At 42.7% G+C, this 20,055-nt stretch overlaps 1 protein-coding gene across 4 annotated transcripts in view; it reads right to left on the bottom strand.

Annotated features, from left to right (window-relative positions):
• Positions 1 to 14,879, bottom strand: part of pot1 (protection of telomeres 1 homolog) — a 59,738-nt gene extending 44,859 nt beyond the window's left edge. For 2 of the 4 annotated variants that reach the window (XM_041938970.1, XM_041938973.1), the window contains exons 1-3: positions 13,741 to 13,865; positions 1,700 to 1,833; positions 1,088 to 1,160 (exon numbers count right to left, since the gene is read on the bottom strand). In XM_041938970.1, the coding sequence (XP_041794904.1) occupies positions 1,088 to 1,160; positions 1,700 to 1,833; positions 13,741 to 13,825 (292 nt within the window). In that variant the 5' untranslated portion in view covers positions 13,826 to 13,865. The other 2 variants (XM_041938971.1, XM_041938972.1) reach the window with 2 other exon arrangements.
• Positions 14,880 to 20,055: the final 5,176 nt, after the last annotated feature.

The raw sequence follows: 20,055 nt of genomic DNA, 5'->3' as shown, positions 1-20,055 counted from the left end.
GCCCCCACTGGAGAACAAGACACAGCATGTTCCACTCGTACACTGAGAATTATGAATCTGGTAAGAACAATCCAAATTATCAAATTATTAATTTTCTCCCGCACTGTGACAGTATTTCATATTTTGAACGTGACAGCGAACCAAACCAACGCATAGATCCTTTGCTCATACATGAAAATGTCTGTGCTGTGTTGTGACCACAGACAAAAAGCACTCTTTGAGGTGTTCTGAACAAACTGAGCTGATCAGAAACTCAGAAACACATCAGCACCAATGGGGTTCATACAAACGCAGAATCCATCTCTGCAGAGATACACTGGACCAGAACTGTCTCTAAACCGATAGAGACGAGAGGGGGTCCTGCTCATCCTGCAGCTGGGTGGGAGAGTTTCCATGAAGAGTAGGAAGGATGTCGCCGCCACAATAAGAGCCTCAGCTCTCTGTGGTTTTTTAATCAGGCTGCTCAGAGATAAGAAGGCGAGAGACGAGACAACAATGAGACAGAGTGGCCTCGTCCTGCTTCTACAGTACAGACCAGTTAAACAGCTTAACACACACACAGTCCTGATAGGGTCAGACACACACAGCAAGACTCTCCACACCTCAGCTCCGCAATACTACGCAGATTTAAGCCTCTTTTAGGCTCCTGGTTTTGGTTTTACACCACATTTAGCAACTGGTTTAGTGTCGGCACTTCTGGCAGCGGCAGGCAGCTGCTTTCAGCAAACAAGCTAAAACCACAAAACGTCTTCACGGTGCTGAAAACGTGGGCTAACAGGGTCTCCCAGTCAGTGCAGCTTTTAATTCACCAGTTAGTTCGCAGTTAATGGTTGTCAGGCTGTCGAAAGCTAAATTAGCAAAAACTAAAATCCCTACGCACAACCAAAGCGCACAGAGAGATGATTTCTGGGGTGACTGACAGGTTGTTGAATGGCACTCTTGTAGCAGCAGTGCCCTTTCAAGTACAACAGCACTGAGTTCATCTGCACCAGCCTGCTCTGAAAACTAAGTCACAACACACAGAAGAGCACTGATTGGACCAAATTCACAAACACACACAGAAACACACACACATGTTGAGTGTTACCTTGAACGACAGCCTTCTGGATGAAGTTGTCATCTGCTAACGACACCAGCGGACCTTTACGAACCACTTTACCCTGGAAATATATAAAACATTAAACTGAAAAGCAGTTAGCTCTGACTGAAGCTCTGCAGACTTTCACTGAGGGCCTGTCAACTGATCAAAGCCACATCAGGAAACTGAGCAGCGCTGATGAGCGCCTCAGGGAAATGAGCCGCGAGACAGAAGGTGGATTATTCTGCTCCTTTGGTTTGGTTCATGAATATAGTATATTCCTGCAGAGGACTAATCAAGAAGAAGGAAATAACTTCAAATAAAGGAAAAGAGAAACGAGGTGGATGTAAACAGATGGTGGCTGGTGGCAGATAAATGAAAAGGGAATAAAGAAGAAATACATGGAAGTCAGCAGGAAAATACCAAGAAAAGAGGAAAATACGTGAAGTTCTTGAACACTACAGAAAAACGTGGAACCTGTGAATGACTGCACAAACCGTCTTTTAGCTTATTATTTTCCACAAAGTGACTGATGAGGGTTCAGTCTTTGTAGAAATAAAGATCAGTCTTCTCTTTGTGTGAAAATGAAAGGCCTTTCTGGTCAACCTGCTGTCAACAAACCTTGAACATTTTGTCGGAGGAGTCGGTGTTCATGCTGATGAGCGAGATGGGAATCCTGGTCAGTTGTTTTGGTACCTGGGCATCTGGCCCCGCCCCCTCCGACAGCACACGGACAGGCATGACATCAAGGTGACCTGAGGGACATGAACCAAAAAATCTGATTAATTTGTGAGCCAATAAACTGAGCAACAAACAGTTCGGGTTAGAGTTCAGCGTCTGCTTTAATTGGACTCCCGGTTGGTCGATAGTGATGTCACCAGCGAAACACCTGACACTGCTGAGTTCATGGTTGTCTGGTTTGGAGAGAAGTGAACGTCAGTGTTTTCAGGCTGTAATCTGTCGTCTGTCTCAGAAGACAGGGCTGCTGACAGACACCGATCCGGCCTGTGATCTGTGGTTTTAAGGTCTATGGTTTCAAGTCCGGTCCAGACTGTCCTCCACCACAGTCGACTCATTACCAGGATAAACCCTCTGACAGGAAACACCAGATCCATGTCGACAGCACGGCAGGAGGGTTAAAGTCTGTTAGGCATTTCAGAGAGAAACCCAGGAAAGTGTTGGCCATGTTCCCAGCAGGTAGCACGTTGCTTCCTGTCAGAGCTCGTTAGTTTGATTTCCGGCAGATTTGACTTGCGAGTCCCCCTGTGGTACCTCGTCGACCGAGGACGGCGGAGCGGGAACAGCCTGCGAGGCGGACGGGCTGTTCACTCGGCCGTACAGTCAGCTGCTCAGTCAGGCAGAAAACACGGCCAGGAAAAAAAAAAAATCAAATAAACCTCTCTGATTCAGACCAGAGGGGAGGAGCCGGGGGCCATATTAAAGCAGGATGAGTGATTCATTCATGAGTCCAGAGCCGCTCTGTGTGAAGGTACCACAGACGAGTTTCTTCAACTGACCTACAGCTGCTACGAGTCACTGCGGCAGTCTGTCTGCCCCCCCAAAGCATCACAAAGCTCGCAGAGCCGCAGCTTCACTGACTCACGTACACCTGTAGGGTCATTAGGCAGGATGCTGGAGCTGCAGCTCACCTGACAGCTCAGGAAGATTTCAACAGCTTAAAACACCAAAATTAGCCCGTCATCCCCGTGTTGCTGTCACACGTGAAAAACGGCTAAACTCGCACTGTTTTTAGAAAGTGCACGCGGGGGTTATAAGAAAAATGTTCATTACCAAAAGCTGACATCAAGTGTCTGAGTCAGATTCTTTGTTCTGATAGTCAAATGAATACAAAAGCTTCATCCTTTTCAAAACACATGTCGCATTTGGAAAAAAAAGGCTTCAACCCAAAGAAATTAAGAAATATATAAGTGATGCAAATACAAAAGCAGTGCAAGTCACACAAAATGTTTCCACGGTGCAGTACAAACTGAATACAACGCAGGGCCGGACAGTTTCAGGAACATATTTACCTGTCATTTCTCTAAAGACTTCTAAAGATTAAACAAATTAAACTACAGGCCAGATAGTAACTTGGCAACTCCATGGCCACACGGCATCCTGACAAACCCCACCTGTATGATAAAATCCTGCCACCTGGACCTGCTGGACCTCATCTGTACATGCAGCGAGCTGACCTCCTGTGGTCGGTTTGTTTGGCGGCTTCATGTAAATGAACGGTACAGACCGAGCTGACTCAGAGCGCCTCCCACAGAGCAGCAACATATCAGAGACCACCAGTTGGCTGTAAACAGTCTACTGATCCCCGCGGCGGGACAGCAGCTGATCCCAGCCAAATGACGGCCGGGCCACCCCGAGCAGACGGCGGCCTTCCTGCTCCTCGCGGCGTCATCGAAACCCACCGCTCAGCTGCGCCGGGACATTCATTAAATCAGAGGGTCACTCAAGTTCATCCCAGCAGCATCGTTCATGAGGAACAGAGAGGCTCGGTGCAGCAGTTCAGACTGCAAGCCAGACATGACTGTCAGGGCGGGGGGGACGCTCGAGGGTCCCACAAACTGAACCACTCCTGACCTGTTCCCCGAAAAACACAGTGGGACCTACTGAGCTGCAACGATTCGTTGATGAGTTGATCAAAAGAAAATTAATTGTCAACTATTTTGCTAATTGATTCATAGTTTTCATTTTTTAAGCAGAAATGTCATTTGCTGGTTCCAGCTCCTTGAAGGTGAGGATTTGCAGCTTTTCTTTGTCATTCATGACAGTAAATGAAGAGTCTTTGGTTGGACAAAATAAGCAAATATGAAGACGTCACTTTGGGCTGTGGAAAATTCTGATGGGCATTTTATTGACGAAATGATGCGAAAATAATCGTCAGATTAATTGAAAATGAGATGAGTTGCAGGCAACTGTTTTCAGAGAAAAAAGCTCTGAAACAGTTCACTACCTGCTCAGCAGCACACAGCACAGTTCCAGAGCTGGTGAACATAGTGCAGCATTTAGCAGCTAAAGATGCACATGTTTCCAACAGGACTTGGTAGAGACCAAAATCGGAGCTAAAAGACTGAGGAAATGGGATTTAACATTCATCAGGTGGGAACAAACACAAGTCCAAATGAATGATAATGTTGCTCCATAGTTGCTGGATGAGTGAATATGCAAACGCTCGCTGTCAAGTTCTTCATATCAACTTCCAGATTGATTATATGTCAATGTTGTGTTTGCAATTTGTTTCTGCCGCTTCCAAGTGACCAAAAAAGTCAGTTATTGCAGGTTTAAACTCTCCGTGTGGTCCCTGTGACAAACTCAATGCCATCTCTTCAGTAGCTGTGTGACCACAACAATGATAAATATATAACTGTTCTCCAACACTGTAGTGTGTTCTGTGGAGAACCCTACTGCAGACACGTAGAAAGGCTGCTGCTGAAGTTGACCAAAACAGGGAAAGATTGTGAAAAGATTTACACAATGGTTGCAAGTCTACACTGAACAAAATATGTGTGTTTTCCTTACTCTTGCCTCCAAAACATTGGATGTCTGGTCACTAATGCGTTACTAGCAAAGTTTCCATCCAAATGAAGGGAAAATGTGACTTCATTTCTATAAAATCTGCAAAAGAATGAATGTGTTTTCCTCCACTACTGTTATGCAAATGTTCGGAGCTGGGTGCATTGAGATAAACGTCCAGTCAGGTGTTCATGTTCAGATCCAGTCATCCATTAAACCATTGCAGACGAAGAGGATGCAACAAGGTGACGTCATTAAGAGAGTAAACCCTGAAATGATGACAAACCAAGCGGAGAACGTGATGGAAATATGGCATTTCTGTTTGTTTTATGTATTCATCAGATGTGTGTCACCGGTTCACACATTCAGAGGATAACCAACGTTAATGTACATACATTTAAATTGCTTAATTTTCCAAAGTAAACTCATTAATTATGGACTCCAACACACACGGCTCAGTGTCGGATTCAACCTGAAGGTTCATTTTCTACAACATAAAACCTCCAGCTGCCACAGGCGTACGCTCCAGCAGTTTCACCTATTGAATAAATAAAAAATAAAGTCACACAGCTCAGCAGGTGATTTCAGGGTTTTATCAGGTCAGGAGCAGCTTGTGAGTGCAGAGCAGAGGGAGTGTGTCGAGGGAGTGCAGCTCTGCAGTACTCACAGATCCCATTTATTAAAACCATTTAAAACCACACTTCAGCACTGAGTCACAGGTTCTCTGTGGACTAACAGACAGACACACACTCCTGTTTAAATTGTCTCATATCTCACATCTGCAGGGAAAAAAGTAAAAGGTTGCGTTTTTAAAAAAAGACACTCGGTTGCTGCTTCACCCTGCGAAGCCACTGAGTGCACACATGAATCACAGACTGCAGGTCAAACCTGCTCTAATCAATATTTTCATATTAACAATGGATGAAATGGCTGAGCACGACCCCATTTACACCTGGTGTTAAAGTGCAACCTGTATACATGCATGTTAGGTAGATAAGGAAACATTTATGTTCATGGGAGGTGTAAATGCATTCTGACCACATCTGGAGGTAGTCTGGCTCGCATGGTGTTCGGATCTTAGGTGGGTGTAAACACAATCTGTACAAAGTGCTGGCATCCGTACACAACGTAACAGTGACTGGCTAGCATAAAATATAGGCTGTTGTTCAAATTCAAAGAGAGCAAATAAGAAGGCTGAAAGAATCAGGCCTCTGATCACTGATTATACGTCTATTCTGTGCCATGAAAAGCGCAAGTGCATTATTCAGCAGACCTGCATTAAATATGAAAGCAATGCAGGTGGTCACATTTAGGCAACAAAACTACATGGTTAGGTTGAGGAGAAGAGATTCTGGTTGAAATGGACCCTTTCATAACGTTAACGACCTGTTTGAAAGGCTAACTTCTACCATTCACATATTTTTCTGGTCTTTTTTCCTGAGTCGCAAAGCTTTGACATCAAAACAGCGTGATTGGTTAGTTGCAAAGATGATCCAGGAGCGACATGCTGATAATGTTGTAGGAACCAACAAAGCGATATCAGATCATGTGGCCTATGTGACATAAATGTAGTCATCTTGTGGAAGTCTTTGCAGACAAATGCGTTACGGCTAGACCAGTAAATCTGCTATCTATGCTGGTTGTTAATGAACAGGGGATTTAACCTCTAACCCTGACGCTGCTAGTACCTTGTTGAAGGTACTGCAGACCAGAACGAGCAGCTGTTTCATGTGATTCATCATCAGAAAAGGCTTCAAATATTCAGTATTTCAGACGACATGGCAGAGACACAATGATACACACTGTGTAGTGGAGAGTCATCTTATCTACGCATCCCCAAAAATCATCTGTCTTATCTTCTCAGCCTCGGGCTGGAAACACAGAACTAAAAGGTTTATTTCCATGCAGACTGGAGGAGTTTCCTCTGCAGTAGGAATCAGAGAAATCCTCCCAGAGGGCAGCAAGAGATGAACCTTCTTTCACCACATGCAGCTGATAAGACGCTGGCGCTGTTCTTTTCTTACTGTGGTGAAAAGCAGCGCATCCTCACAGTTTGCTGGTTTATCAATGATGATAACTCAACCATGATTATTGTGTTTATTATTTTTCATATCTCCCACCAAATGCATGCCTTTTCACCAACAACACAAAGAAACTAAAAAAAAAGAAATGTAAACAGTTTGCAGTGATGACATTATGAACTGAACCCTGCAGTAACTTTACGCTGACACAGACTCCGGTCATGTGGTTACTGTCACAGCCGAGCTGACAAATGTTCAATAGCACAAAAATCACCAGTGTACCCAGAGAGACACGACAACATGCAGCTGTTCACCACAGCAACAGAAACACGATGGCTAGAGCTGCAAATAACCCAACCAATCACTGATGAATTCACCAAATAATTGCCAGAAAATTGCGAATAAAACGCCCACAATCACAGTATCCATGAGCACATGGTGCTTTCAGAAAACGTCTTGCTTTATCGAACCAAACCCCAAAACATAATTTACTACAATGTAACAGGAGGGAGAGAAGTGAATTCTAGCTTTTGAGAACATGAAACCATCAAATGTTTTCATCCGAACGGTTAATCAATAACCAAAATTGTTGCTGATGAAGAAAAGATGATATAAGACAAAATGTTCTCAAACATCCAGCTGAGCTTTATAGAGGAAACTCTCTGCTAAGCACAACACAACACATCTGATTGGCTTTGAAAACCATTTCTACACAGCAGACAGATAATCTTCTCTGATTCGTGTTGAATTTTCAGATGTGTTCAACAGGTTTTAGTCGACAGCACGAGCCGATGAAGTCCCAGCACAAGTTCCCGTTCCACGGACACAATCACCGTGGGCTCTGCTGACGTTAAAACACATATATCTGACTTTAAACTAGCTTCAATCTGTGCAGAGCATACGGCTAAAGCATGTGTCCATCTGGTGAGTTTCAAACTAAAAGTCTGGTGTTTGAGGAGAATTTCTTTGCTTCCTGACACAGTGACATCTGCTGAATCCTCATGATTTACTTACACAACATCTGAACGGTCACAGCTCTAAATATTATGATCAGTCACATATATCTCATGACCTGGGTGAGGTTTAACAGTTAGTGTCCAACATTTCACAGCAGCATATGATCGTTTTAGTTAGTCCGAAGCCGTTGTGTGACCTAAATAGTACGTGAGTTGCATACTATTTCCAGTAAATATATCAGTATGCAAACACTGGACACTACGCCGGCATCTCACAATACAATGTGGCATTGACAACAATAATGATGGAACAAAATAAACCTTAACCATTAAATTTCACACATGATTGACGCTTCCAGTAGTTTAAGGATTATTTGGCGAAGAAGATTCACCACAGGATCCACCTCCCATTTCTTCTTATATTTCATCTTCATGCATATAAGGATGTACTATATGATTATCTTTATTATTACTGCTACATAAGAGATCATGCTGCGAGAGGTGAGGTCAGTTAGCAGATGTTACCACAGTGACACATCTCCAAGTAGGCTCTTGGGAAGTGGCGTGGGTGTCCAGTTCCATTTGAGAACTGGTTCCAAGTTGTCCGATCCATCGGAGCGGCACCCCTCGGAGTTTCCTTTCAAAGATGCTGGCATGTTTTTCTGACAGTTGCAAAGCAATGACATCAAACTCATGCATCTATGCTGCTGGAAACTTGCAACAAGAAGGAGTCCAGCCCAGGTACAGCCCGACTGAAGACTTAACCACAATGACCGGTAGAGGACAGGAGGCTGTACCAGCATCTGCTTCAGAAGCAGTCTAGACTTTGCTACCATTCTGACCTGGAGAAAAGTCGTGCTGCCCTCTGTGAGATCACTTTTAGACAAGACTTGATTTGTTAAAGCCTGCCATGCTGCACTGCTCTGTGTCCAATGATGCAGCTTCTTCACTGATGAGTGGAATTCTTGACATTTAGGGGGCAGTCCTAGTTTGAACCTTAAAAATGTGAGCTAACATGAGGTAAATCTGACACAGCATGGAAAAGAAGACGTGTATCTTAGGTTGTCACTGGTGCTTCTGTTTTGTGCCATTTTGAAAAGCTGACTTTTGAAAACTCCTCCTCGGGTTAAAGTCAGTTAAAAATATGACCTTAATGATGGCGTACGTTTCTCTGCTTGTAGAAGCAGATTTGGATAATCTTCTCCGAGCTGAAACACTGAAGACTTGCTGACTGCAGGCACAGCAGTGACTGGTTTTATCGGTTAAATGGAGGTGGTTAGAGGTTTTAATGAGCTCCTATGGAGCTATCACCTCGCTGAAAAAATGATTCCTACTAAAATTAAATCTCACTTTTGGCTGAGAAGCACTTGGGGCCAAAGCTGTCAGATAAGGCGACAGAATCAGCAGGTCTGTAATTACTGTATCAGAGAAGATGACAACTTAATAATATCATTTAATTGCACAGAGGTTTTTTTGTGGAAAAACATACCTTACAGCAATGTAAGATATCAGGAAAGTGTTGCTGTGGGATTAGAGACATTAAAATGTCAGCCCATCTGGTGAGAAAGTAAAGAAGAGCTGACGCACGTCGAGAATGTTAACTCGCATCATAATTCAACGACCTGAACACATTCTGTAAACTATTAAATTAAAGACGGTATTCAAATAAAGGCAGAGACGATTAGAAAGGTTGGGTAAAAACCATAGAGGGGTGGAATTGCCTGCACTATAATGCCTCACCTTTGATAAATTCAGTATAATGTACATTTCAATGTACATTGTACTGACAGACTGAAAAAATCGTTCCTCCCCCACGCCGTATGGCTCTTCAACACCTCTCGGGGGAGGGCGACAAAAACAATAATCAACACAACAACTCTGAACCCACGACACACTTACACCACGCACGTTATCACACACACATCCATATGCTGGACTCCATCACACACACATCCATATGCTGGACTCCATCACACACACATCTAAATGCTGGACTCCATCACACACACTTCTATATGCTGGACTTTATCACACACACTTCATCACACACACTTCTATATGCTGGACTTTATCACACACACTTCTATATGCTGGACCCAAGTGTGGACAAACCGACTATTACACACTGTTATTTTGCACAACTGCACTACCATGCACATATTTAACTGCTCGAATGTTTATCCTCTATTACAGATGTTAAGACGTTTATCCTGGATAGCCTAGTTCTTTATTTTTATTTCACTATTTTTTCTTATATTGTTATTTTGTATTTTGTATTGTATTTTTGCCTCTTACTTGAAAGTTGTTCTTTACTAGACAGTTGATCTCTACTTGTAAGTTATTCATTACTTGAAAGTAGTTCTGTTCTTATTTTGCATGCCCTTGTGTGTCCACCTTTTGAGCTGCTGGAACTGCAAATTTCTCTTTGGAGATGAATAAAGTATCTGTCTGTTCTATCTATTGCCATAGCACTCAATTTATCAGTAAAAAAGGGGGTCATTTCATACCCTCCACTCTTAAATCTTGTTTCTAGATGAATATAACCTGATGAAGAAATGCTCGTTATCCTTCAAGAGTGCGTTTGTCTTGCTAACAAATCAACTAGATAAGTTTTCTGTCACATGATATCATCATTATATATGATATTTCTGACATTATTCACTAATTTTACATTATCAGCCTGATCATTTATCTCGATTAAGATTGACACTTAATTGGTCTTTTTGAAAAGTCTTTTCAAACATCAAATTGATAAAGAGTATGTCTGACTCGAGGAAACCATCTTTGGCTGATTATAAATACTGCAGTCCAGACAGCAGCATGCAGAGGACACAGTAACAAAACACCAACAAAGACTTTGATCTTCGGCTCGGTCACGGAGTTAACATTAATATCCTACAGCTGAGTAGTTTTGCCACCAACAGATGTCTCACAGCTAGCAGAAACACCGTCCATTTGTAAAGAAATTGGCCAAATGTCAGCGTGTAAACAACATGAAAGCATGGTTCTGGTAATATGAAAGATGCACTTTCTAATTGGCTCTTCAATTTAAAACTGATTAAGCCTTCATCCAGTTGGCTTTATGCAGAATTGACACAGATTCATCTTGTCCTCCTGCTGGACAGATTCAGTTTGCTCTTTCAGCCTCTTCAGCAGGCAACCAGTCTGGAGTCTCTTTTTTACTCCAACCAGTAATGTGTAAGGTGCAAAGGGTGAAATAAGTGGCAGGTGGTCTCTATAATGCAGAAGCCACCAGGATGCCACAGCCAGATGAAAGCCCCATGTCCTCACCCGCTCACACAGCAGTCCAGCAGGGGGTCACCAGGGTCACGCATGGTGTGATCTATCCCAGAGCGAGCGGCCGCCACTTCAAAAGCAGGAGGGAGCACTCGACTTTTAACACTCACAGGCGGGTGGAGACAGGATCAGTAAGCTCTTCAGACCTCATAGATATTCATCAGCAGCTCCACACAGAGGCTGAATGATGATGATCGTCCGACAGAGACGAAGTTCACATTAATTAGGTTAGATTTGTAAACATCTCTGTCCGGACTAAAAGGGCATTTTTCTCCCTTCAAAACAGACCTTTACCAGACAGCAACCAGACTGTCAGACCATCTTTAAACACCCGCTTGGTGTTTCAGTGTGTTCTGGGCAAACACAGCCTAACACAGCACAACAAAGCCATAAGCTGCCCAGTGAGGATCTGGGGCTGTGTGGCAGGAAAGTTCAGCACGCAGCCTTCAGTGACTTTCTCTTTAAATGCCAACAAAGCCAAAGAGAAAGTAGAGCTAGAACACTGAGATTAATAAAAAATAAAGACTCATCACCACAGTGCATCAGCTTGGAATGATTGCTGGTTAGCAGGTAGTGTTTATGGGCCACAATTAAATAACTATTACTAATACAGACAGCAGGATGAGACTGAGCAGAGGTGTAACAGGCTGTCACTCTGCACAGTAGGACTGCAATAAACAACTACTTTGATAATCAACTAATCTGTCAATTATTGCATCCATTAATGGACTTTTTTCCCAGCATTTTAAAAAAAAAAAATATATATATATAGTGTTATTGTGCATGTTCTTTGAAGCAAATTGGTAAAGCAAGTACAGACAAGGCCACTACAACACAACAAAAATGAAGTTAAATGGACACTGGGGGTGCAGCCTGAGAGTAAAAGGGAAAGGTAACTTAAATATATTTGATTAGATATTGCTCAAGCCATATTCCTAAATCTCCATTAAGTTACATAAAACCGCAGTGTCTCTTTGACCTACTTTCAACTAGTTAGTGTTAGCTAAATCTGTCCTCTCCTGCAGATTTGTGTCCATTGTGACAGACAAACACACGATTACAGGTTAATTCAATAGAGGCCCAAAATGGAGAGAAAACAGACAGAAGGCATTTCTGGGATACGTCTTGTTTTTGAATTAGAAACTGTAATTATGCATTTCTCCGCTGTATCGTCAGTCTCTGCCACGGCCATTTTTCAAATGCTTAGTCCAGAGACAAAGAAGACGGCATCATTCTCTGTAACAGTCTCTACACGAGGCGCAGCAGTCTTACTGCCCCCTCCTCAGGACACGCTGCCATAGCGAGTGCTGGGCATCACAACAAACGCCCAACAAAGCCATGTCCAAATTCATTGGCAACTATCTTTAGAAGAATTTATCATTAACCTGTGTTTATTTTGATTTTGTCAGACAGCATCTTGATTCTAAAACAATGATTTTGTCAGCTGGCCTGTCTGTCCCACTCCGTAACAACATGTTGGCTGTGATGCAGTTTTGTTTTTTGCCTATTTAGCCATTTTTCTGTTTCATCGTGGACAGAGGTCTCAACAGAAACAACCTGGAAAAACTAATGTAGGCGCAAATCACTTCCACATGAAACCAGCGGCTTGATGTAGATATAGTCTGAAACAGCAAGAAGTAAGTGGACACAACCACGGGAAAACATCAGCATGTGATTAATAACATAACTTACTCTTCACATAATAATTCACTCCATCATCTGAATGCACACCAGTGTAGGTTTCCCCTAAAGAGAGAGGTTAGACAACTGCTCTCCACTGTTAGAAACTTTTTATGGCTTGCTGCTCTGATTAATTACTGCAAAGTGAATATACACATCCCAGACCTTTCAAATTAAAGGCTCGTACCTGTAATGGGCTAAGAAATGTTTAGTTTGTTGTTGTTTACTTCTTCATTTAGGACGTGGATTGTGACGCCACTGTCAATCATTTGCTCTAAAATAAAGTTGTAAAACTGCCAAATCCATTTTCTGAGTCGTCTGGCCCCACACTGTCATCCCTTCATCTGATTAATAAAGCAGCATCTCAATAAAATGTCAGCAGTGAAAAACACACAAACACAACCTGTTTAAATAGACAAAGTGGAAGAATTAAGAGGAAAATAAGCTTTAAAATGGCCCATCATGGCTGAGACTGCTGTATCTGACAGTGACGTCTTCTTCCAGCTCAAAGCTCACTCATTTTTAAGAACATAGATAAAAAATATCAAACCAAATATCAATTTATTAAGTTCTAATTCCTACATCACAGGAAACCAACAATAGGCGGGTCAGGGGTTAAAGGTCCCAGCTCTCAGGTACAACATCACGTTACTGCAAACACTGAATAACAACAAATGATATGTACAGTCCACTCTCAGTAAAGAACCCCAAGACGGTAAAATGACATCAACACATTACACTAAGCCACACACCTGGACCGGCATAGAGCACAATAACTCTGACTGATTGCTGCCACCTAAAAACAGCAGGTGCCATGTAGAGGTTGGCAGCTTATGACATAAAGTAATAGCAGAGAAACCACTTATTGTAGAAAGCTGCCACGTGTTATGAGCACTAAATGTCAGTGGAACAGTGATGTGGTGCACATTGGCCATCACAACATATCAGCAGGAAGTGGAAATGCATGTGCAAGCATAACCAAAGACCTGATGATTTTTCTGCGATTGTGTGCGGCAGTTAAAGTCAAATAATCATTATATGACACTAAATCAGAGGATATGCTGACATCTGCCAGTGGAGCATCAGTGACCTGCCATTTGCGTAAGAGCCAGTTCAACAGCTGTGGAAATAAACAGTAACACACCTCTCACAACCAGCACGTGCTACTAAAACAGGAGCGTACCATCATCGAGCATCGATGGGCAACTTGGGTTTACAGTCTTCTTATGAGTGGAATATTTTTTCATCCAGATGGTTAGAGGAGTCATTGTTCACATTGTTTACAACAACACTGTGTTTAAGTTCTGCGCCATTGCTAACTTACTGCGCTTCCACCCAGTATCCGCTCTGCTGGTCCACCTGTCACCGCTCAGTTCAGTCTGACGGGGGGGGGGGGGGGCATTAAACAACTAACTTTAACACGAACAGTGATCACTTACACGTACGCCGAAACAATTTTGTATCGTTAGTTCAGCTTCCATAGGTTCAGCAAGTTAACTGAACGTTAGTTGTTAGCTCGTTAGCCGCTAGCAAACTTTAGCAAACACCACCAGGGCAGCGTAGCCTACTTTTTAACGTTAGCAAGAAAATAAACAGCATACAACAGCAGTCAAGGACAAGTACACGCTAACTACACCTACTACAGAATTCATTTTATCCAGGAAAAAAGTAACATGAAGCTAGTGAGCTAGATAAATCTCTGTTCTGTCGTTTGATCGAAACTCCTTCCCAATATCCCACAATTTAAAGTTGCATTGCTTATCCGTAACCATGCACAGTAAATAGAAGATAATTTACAGGTTTTTATGAATGAATAGAGCCTATTGGAAAATTCGGCAATAATAAAATAGAGAATGACGCATATTATTGAAATGATATTTAAAATTTCCCCTAAGATCGCAAGCGGTACAAATTAGCATGATTTAGGGGGCAAGGAAAACATTATTGTGTATCGGGAGTAGGCCGAACTTTTAGGGTAATGTAGAGATCTTTAAAATTTCCAAAACCGCACTCTATATGCTGTGTGATTGTGCCGATGAGTAATGCAAACCAAAACATGATAATTTTTAGATTGGGTCTCGCCACGTATTCTCCTAAAAGAAAACGGAGCTTTGCGTTGCGTCCAACCGTAACTTTACATGCTTCTACAAACTAACGAACAACAATTCGAGTACAGTTAATAAACGGCCCACCGTAGTAAAATACTCAAACTTCAGCGGGTCATTGTGTAAAAGGATGTAACAAGGCGTCAACGCTACGTACTAAAAGTAAGGGAAGAAAACTTACGGAAGCAGGAGGTCGGCTTGTTTTCCCTCGCTTGGGTTCGAATTGACAGGCTGCAATAACGCGCATGCGTGTTGGGAACAAATACTGTTTGCGGAACAAGTGAACGCGTCTGTACATTTCTTCACATTTGAGCAAAAAAACACACAATTTTAAGTTCCTCTCCCTCCCACAATGTCCACTGTTCATACACGGTTTATTCCAACTGCTGCCTGTGTTAACAATTTAAAATAATACTTAACAAATATCCACTTTTAAAAATATCCGCTTTTTTTTAGAATTTTATTTAGGATTTTCCACTTAGATGACAAAAAAAACATACTAAACACAACAAAAACAACAAGACACCTGTAGGTGTGACAAAACTTACTGCCAAACACAGAAAGAGTATGTGCTCATGTCAGTCCATAGCGAGAGAAAAACTGTCCGTGGATAGATTGAAGGCCAGAAATAGTCCATATGCCAAAGCAGGGCAAAGCATATTAATATGATCAGACAGAATGCTGGAGAGTCCATGTAACACAGTAAAGCAAACTGAAAGGTCCACAACGACAGCCAAAGGTCATAAAACCAGACAAAGAGAGACAACAGGATTAAAATTAAAAAACAGAGGAAAACTCCTTCTGAAACTTTGACTTTGACACTTAGTTCATATCCATTCAGTACTTGTACTTAAAGTGACTCTTAAACTGCTGTCAGGAAATCTGTTTCACCTGCCACTTCAGTTTATGTCGTGCCACACGAAGACATTTCAAAAGCTACAGCAACTCAAACATGTTCAGATATTTAACATTTTCAGATGTTGCACCTGCAGACATTTTCTTCTCCAAATGTTGCTTTGTCCACTTAACAATAAATTGCCCAGGCCTCAACCCCCTTTGGCCAAATTTCCTGGCTCCAGGACCACACAAAGGTGATGTCAGTGGTAAAACAAATTCCAGGCTTAATGACATCTCCTCAGAAAGCTGTGTTGAACCCCAGAGATGTTGCTTCAAGACGTGAAGGTAGCATTTCCACAGATTCCCTCTGCACTGTGAGAAGCAGTTTTCTGTTCTGGCCATTTGACTTGAGGTGGAGAGGAGGTGGGATGCTGACATCAGGCAGGTTGACCTGTCAACCTCCAGACTCTGACTGCAGCCGCTGGAGGTGACAGCTGAGGACTTCTCGGTAACTCTGCCTCCCTTTGATTGCTGCATTTGGGGGGCATTTCTGCAGCACTCCATCCTGTCAGGAGTCAAAATAAGGTGAGCTGCTGACGTCCAGATCAGAAACCCACCCTGGGAGAGTCTGATTTGAGATGACATGCATCTGTGTTACATTTATTCCCCGATCCATCCTCACCTGGTCACCGGCTGTGTTATGCAGTGTGCAGTATTTTCCTGCTACAGTGCACATCTTGTGCTGATTTTATCACTGATGATATGGAGAATGTCTTAGAGCCTCACCAGAGGTGGGGCTGAAAATCTAAATTACATCCAGTGACACGAGTTTAGTTTACAATGTCACCAGAATCCTTTGGACTCATCAACAGGTGACAATCAAAGTCCGGAGGGAATTTCATATCAGTCTGTGTAGTAATTATTGCGATATCTTTCTGTGGATAAATCTGGATTAATCAGCATCATTATGCAGAACCAACAACTTCCCTCTCATCAAACAGCAGCTCTGCTCTGAGCTATCACCCGTGTCATATTCGTGTTACATTATAGATGGAAACCTCAGAAGCTTTTACAACCAGATTACTGACTGTTTAATTAAATTGAAAAATGCCAAACACTCAGAGCCTGTGATAGAGAGCATAATTCTGCAGCTGTATTAGCAGGAGGCTCATTACTCAGCACTAATGAGTTTCTCCTGCAGAGACACAGCACAGCAGCAGGCTGCAGGTTCTGTTCCTGCTTTATGTTTCTAATCAGCTGTCCTGCTCTGTGAAGAATATCACCAATAAACTACATACATGAAGCTGTCTACCAGATGGAAAACAACAACTTCCATATTGTTCTATTTGGCCCTGTTGCTGCCTGGGGGAGGATGGGGGGTCATTAGCTGGTCCTGATAGATAGCATACACATTGACTTCAGGATCATGCTGCTGCTGCTGCTGCCTTCGGTGAGGAAACTGGGATCTGACCGTAGATGTCCACGGGACGAGGCTGTGTACGCTTTTGTTTTTCCTCAGTTTTCCAGGTTTTTGTGTGTGTGTGAAATGGAATATTATACACAGTGTATCACCACCCAGGTTTGTCTGTAAGGTCTCGAATCTGCTCTGAAAAAAATAGTCGTGTGGTTGAAAATCAAAGTGTTTCTATGTGCTGAGCGTCCACACTGAAGGAGGGGTGAAAAGCCTGCCACCTCCTCCCACCACATCCCACTGCCTCCCAGTCTCTCTCCAGTAACTTTGCGTCTTTTGTAACTCTTTGTCTCTCAGTGCTCCTAATTGTACGAATGGGGATAATGGAGCAGACTGTCCTTGAGACATTCATGGTGTTTCGCTCGACTGTTCAAATGAAAAGTGACAGAAGTCGCTGTGCAAAGAATGAAAGTGCTCGAGAGAGGGGGCATTGTTGTTGGATTGTCTGATTTCAGAACTTTTCTAATCTCTAATTCAATCTTATTTATTTATTTATTTATCTAGTCTAATCAAGCATAGCCTATATATATTCTCTAGTCCAATCCAGTACATACATACAATATATAGAACTATATATCATTTTGTCTCTACCCTAATCTATCCAGTGTAATATAATATGCAAGATACTCTATTATGGAGTACAGAGAACTGATCCAGGGATTTGTGGATCAGAGCCAGCAGAACCACCTCCAGATAGATGCTGGGAAAACCAGAGAGCAGGAGGTGTACTTCTGCGGGTGAAACACTCCTCCAGTTCACACCAATGAACAACCAGGGAACAGAGTAGGAGGTGGGGGAATCTTACAGGTACCTCAGTGTTCACCTGAATAATAAACTGGACTGGAGTACAATACAAATGCACCGTATAAGAAAGGCCAGAACAGACTGGACCTGCTGAGGAGACTCAGGTCTGTTGGAGTGCAGGGGGACCTCTCCTGAGGACTTTGTGACTCTGTGTTGGCAGCAGTCATCTTCTATGGAGTGGCCTGCTGGGGCAGCTGCATCTCGACTGCAGACAAGAAGAGACTTAACAGACTGGTTAAGAGGGCCAGCTCTGTCCTGGGAGGCTCTCTCGAGTCAGTGGGGATGGTGGGAGAAAGAAGGATGATGGCTGAACTATCACCCCTGATGGAGGACATGTCCCACCCCGTGCAGGACACTCTGACAGCACTGGGCAGCTCCTCTGGCTACAGGCTGCTTCAACCACGGTGTGTGAAGGAGAGATACTGCAGCTCCCTCTTTCCTGCTGCTGTCAGATTTTACTATCAACACTACTCTCAGTAGACACACACACCCAAACTTACCCATATGCAAAATCAGTGTATGCTTAACTGTGCAATATTAAGACTTCCGATATGCAACAATATGAATTCAAGCACTGTCCACTGTCTGCTGCAACACTGCAGATTTCCCCCACTGTGAGATTAATGAAGGATTGTCTTAGTTTATTGTATCTATGCTAATGTAATCTATTAGCCAGAGTAATCTAGTCTAGTCTGATCCAATATGTATGATATAATTCACTCTAGCCGTTACTTTAGCGACTAAAGTAGCTGTAGTTCTTCAGTGCTGGGGAGTAGTTATCTGTAACGGCATTATGTAATAAAATTACTAAATAAATGTAATTGTAATCCATTCCAGGTACTGAGGAAAAAATATGTAATTAAATTACAGTTACTGTGTTGTCGGACAAGAATGCCTCTCAGGGCCAGAATTCAAGAGTTTTTTCCTTATGAAACCAGAGATGAGCTCTAACATTACTGTACAGTGTAACGCTTGTTTACCAGCTGTGACAATGCCTCAGCGTCAAATGCTTGATGTCAAACTTGTGAAAACAGCTACAGGTAAGTTACTTTATTTCCATCTTCATTGCTCAGTTTAAAACTTGTTAGAATTTTTTAGAAAAGTAATAAAAAAATGATGTGATGAAGTAAGTTACACGAGTTAGATAAGTAATTAAAATAGTTACATTACTTTTTGAATTTCTAATCTAATCTAATCTAATCTAAACTCTAAATCTAAGAAATTTACCAAAAACCTACAGCAGACAGGGGCTCCATTGCCGACACTCAAATAACTAATCCCACGAAATAATCAGGAAGTCAGACTGCAGGTTGAGTGGGTGTCGCTGTCACGCAGCAGCAACACAAATAACACAAAAATACGCCCATAAATCCTGACGCCAACCTCCCAGCAGCGCCGGGGGCCAGGAGGAGAGCGAGCAGGAGGATGACGAGGGAGAGGTGATTTACTCGTCCTGTCCGCCCCACAGATGAGCTCCATCATCCCTGTGAGTGTGAGGTCAGACCCCGGGGAGGGAGGTGTTATATGGTGTTGTTGCAGACCGAGAGAGCCGAGGGTACGGCGGCCTGCGATCCACGCTGAAGCACAACCTGAACCCGCTGCTCTGTGGTCGCAGCTGTTCATTAAACTGACAGCAGCTCAGTGTCAGAACAAGAAAAGGTGCGGTCTGCTCCAGGTAGGCCACATGTCAGCAAGTTTCTACACAGAAACTGGAATCAGCCTGCTGTTGCCTTTTTTTTTGCCCTGTTTTTATAGATTTGCAGAATACAAATGATATGATCAGTTATCATTGCATCATTTATGTGAGATCCAGATGTTGTGATCCAAATAGAGATGGGATTTATGGCTCTTTGAGAGGAGCCGGATCTTGGTGAGCCGTTCCTTTCAAAGAGCCGTTCAAAAAACTGGCTCATTAGGCTCATTTAACTAATTTTGTCTTGAAATTCTGAAATATTGATTATAACCTTATTTGACATGTGTGGATTCGATTTTAAAGTCTGATCTGGATTAATTGTAAATATTCCACAGGGTGGCGCCACATCACTCTGCTTTGACAGTGGTTTTCTTTTTTTTTTTGTAAGTGGCGCACTCACGTGAAGGCAGCGTGTATTTAGCATACAGGCTAAATGAACACAGCAGCACTTTTAGCTTAACGCTAACATTAGCATGGCAGTATGGTCAGCCAAATGATAAGGCTAACATGCTCATATTTGGCAGGTTTAATTGTTACTATATTCACTGTCTTAGTTTAGCATGTTAGCACGCTAACATTTGTTCATTG

This window comes from Chelmon rostratus, chromosome 6, assembly GCF_017976325.1.
Source record: "Chelmon rostratus isolate fCheRos1 chromosome 6, fCheRos1.pri, whole genome shotgun sequence".
In the NCBI taxonomy this organism is placed as follows: Eukaryota; Metazoa; Chordata; class Actinopteri; order Chaetodontiformes; family Chaetodontidae; genus Chelmon; species Chelmon rostratus.
The sequence above is the reverse complement of the archived record's forward strand: the minus strand, read 5'-3'. Positions and strand labels throughout refer to the sequence as shown.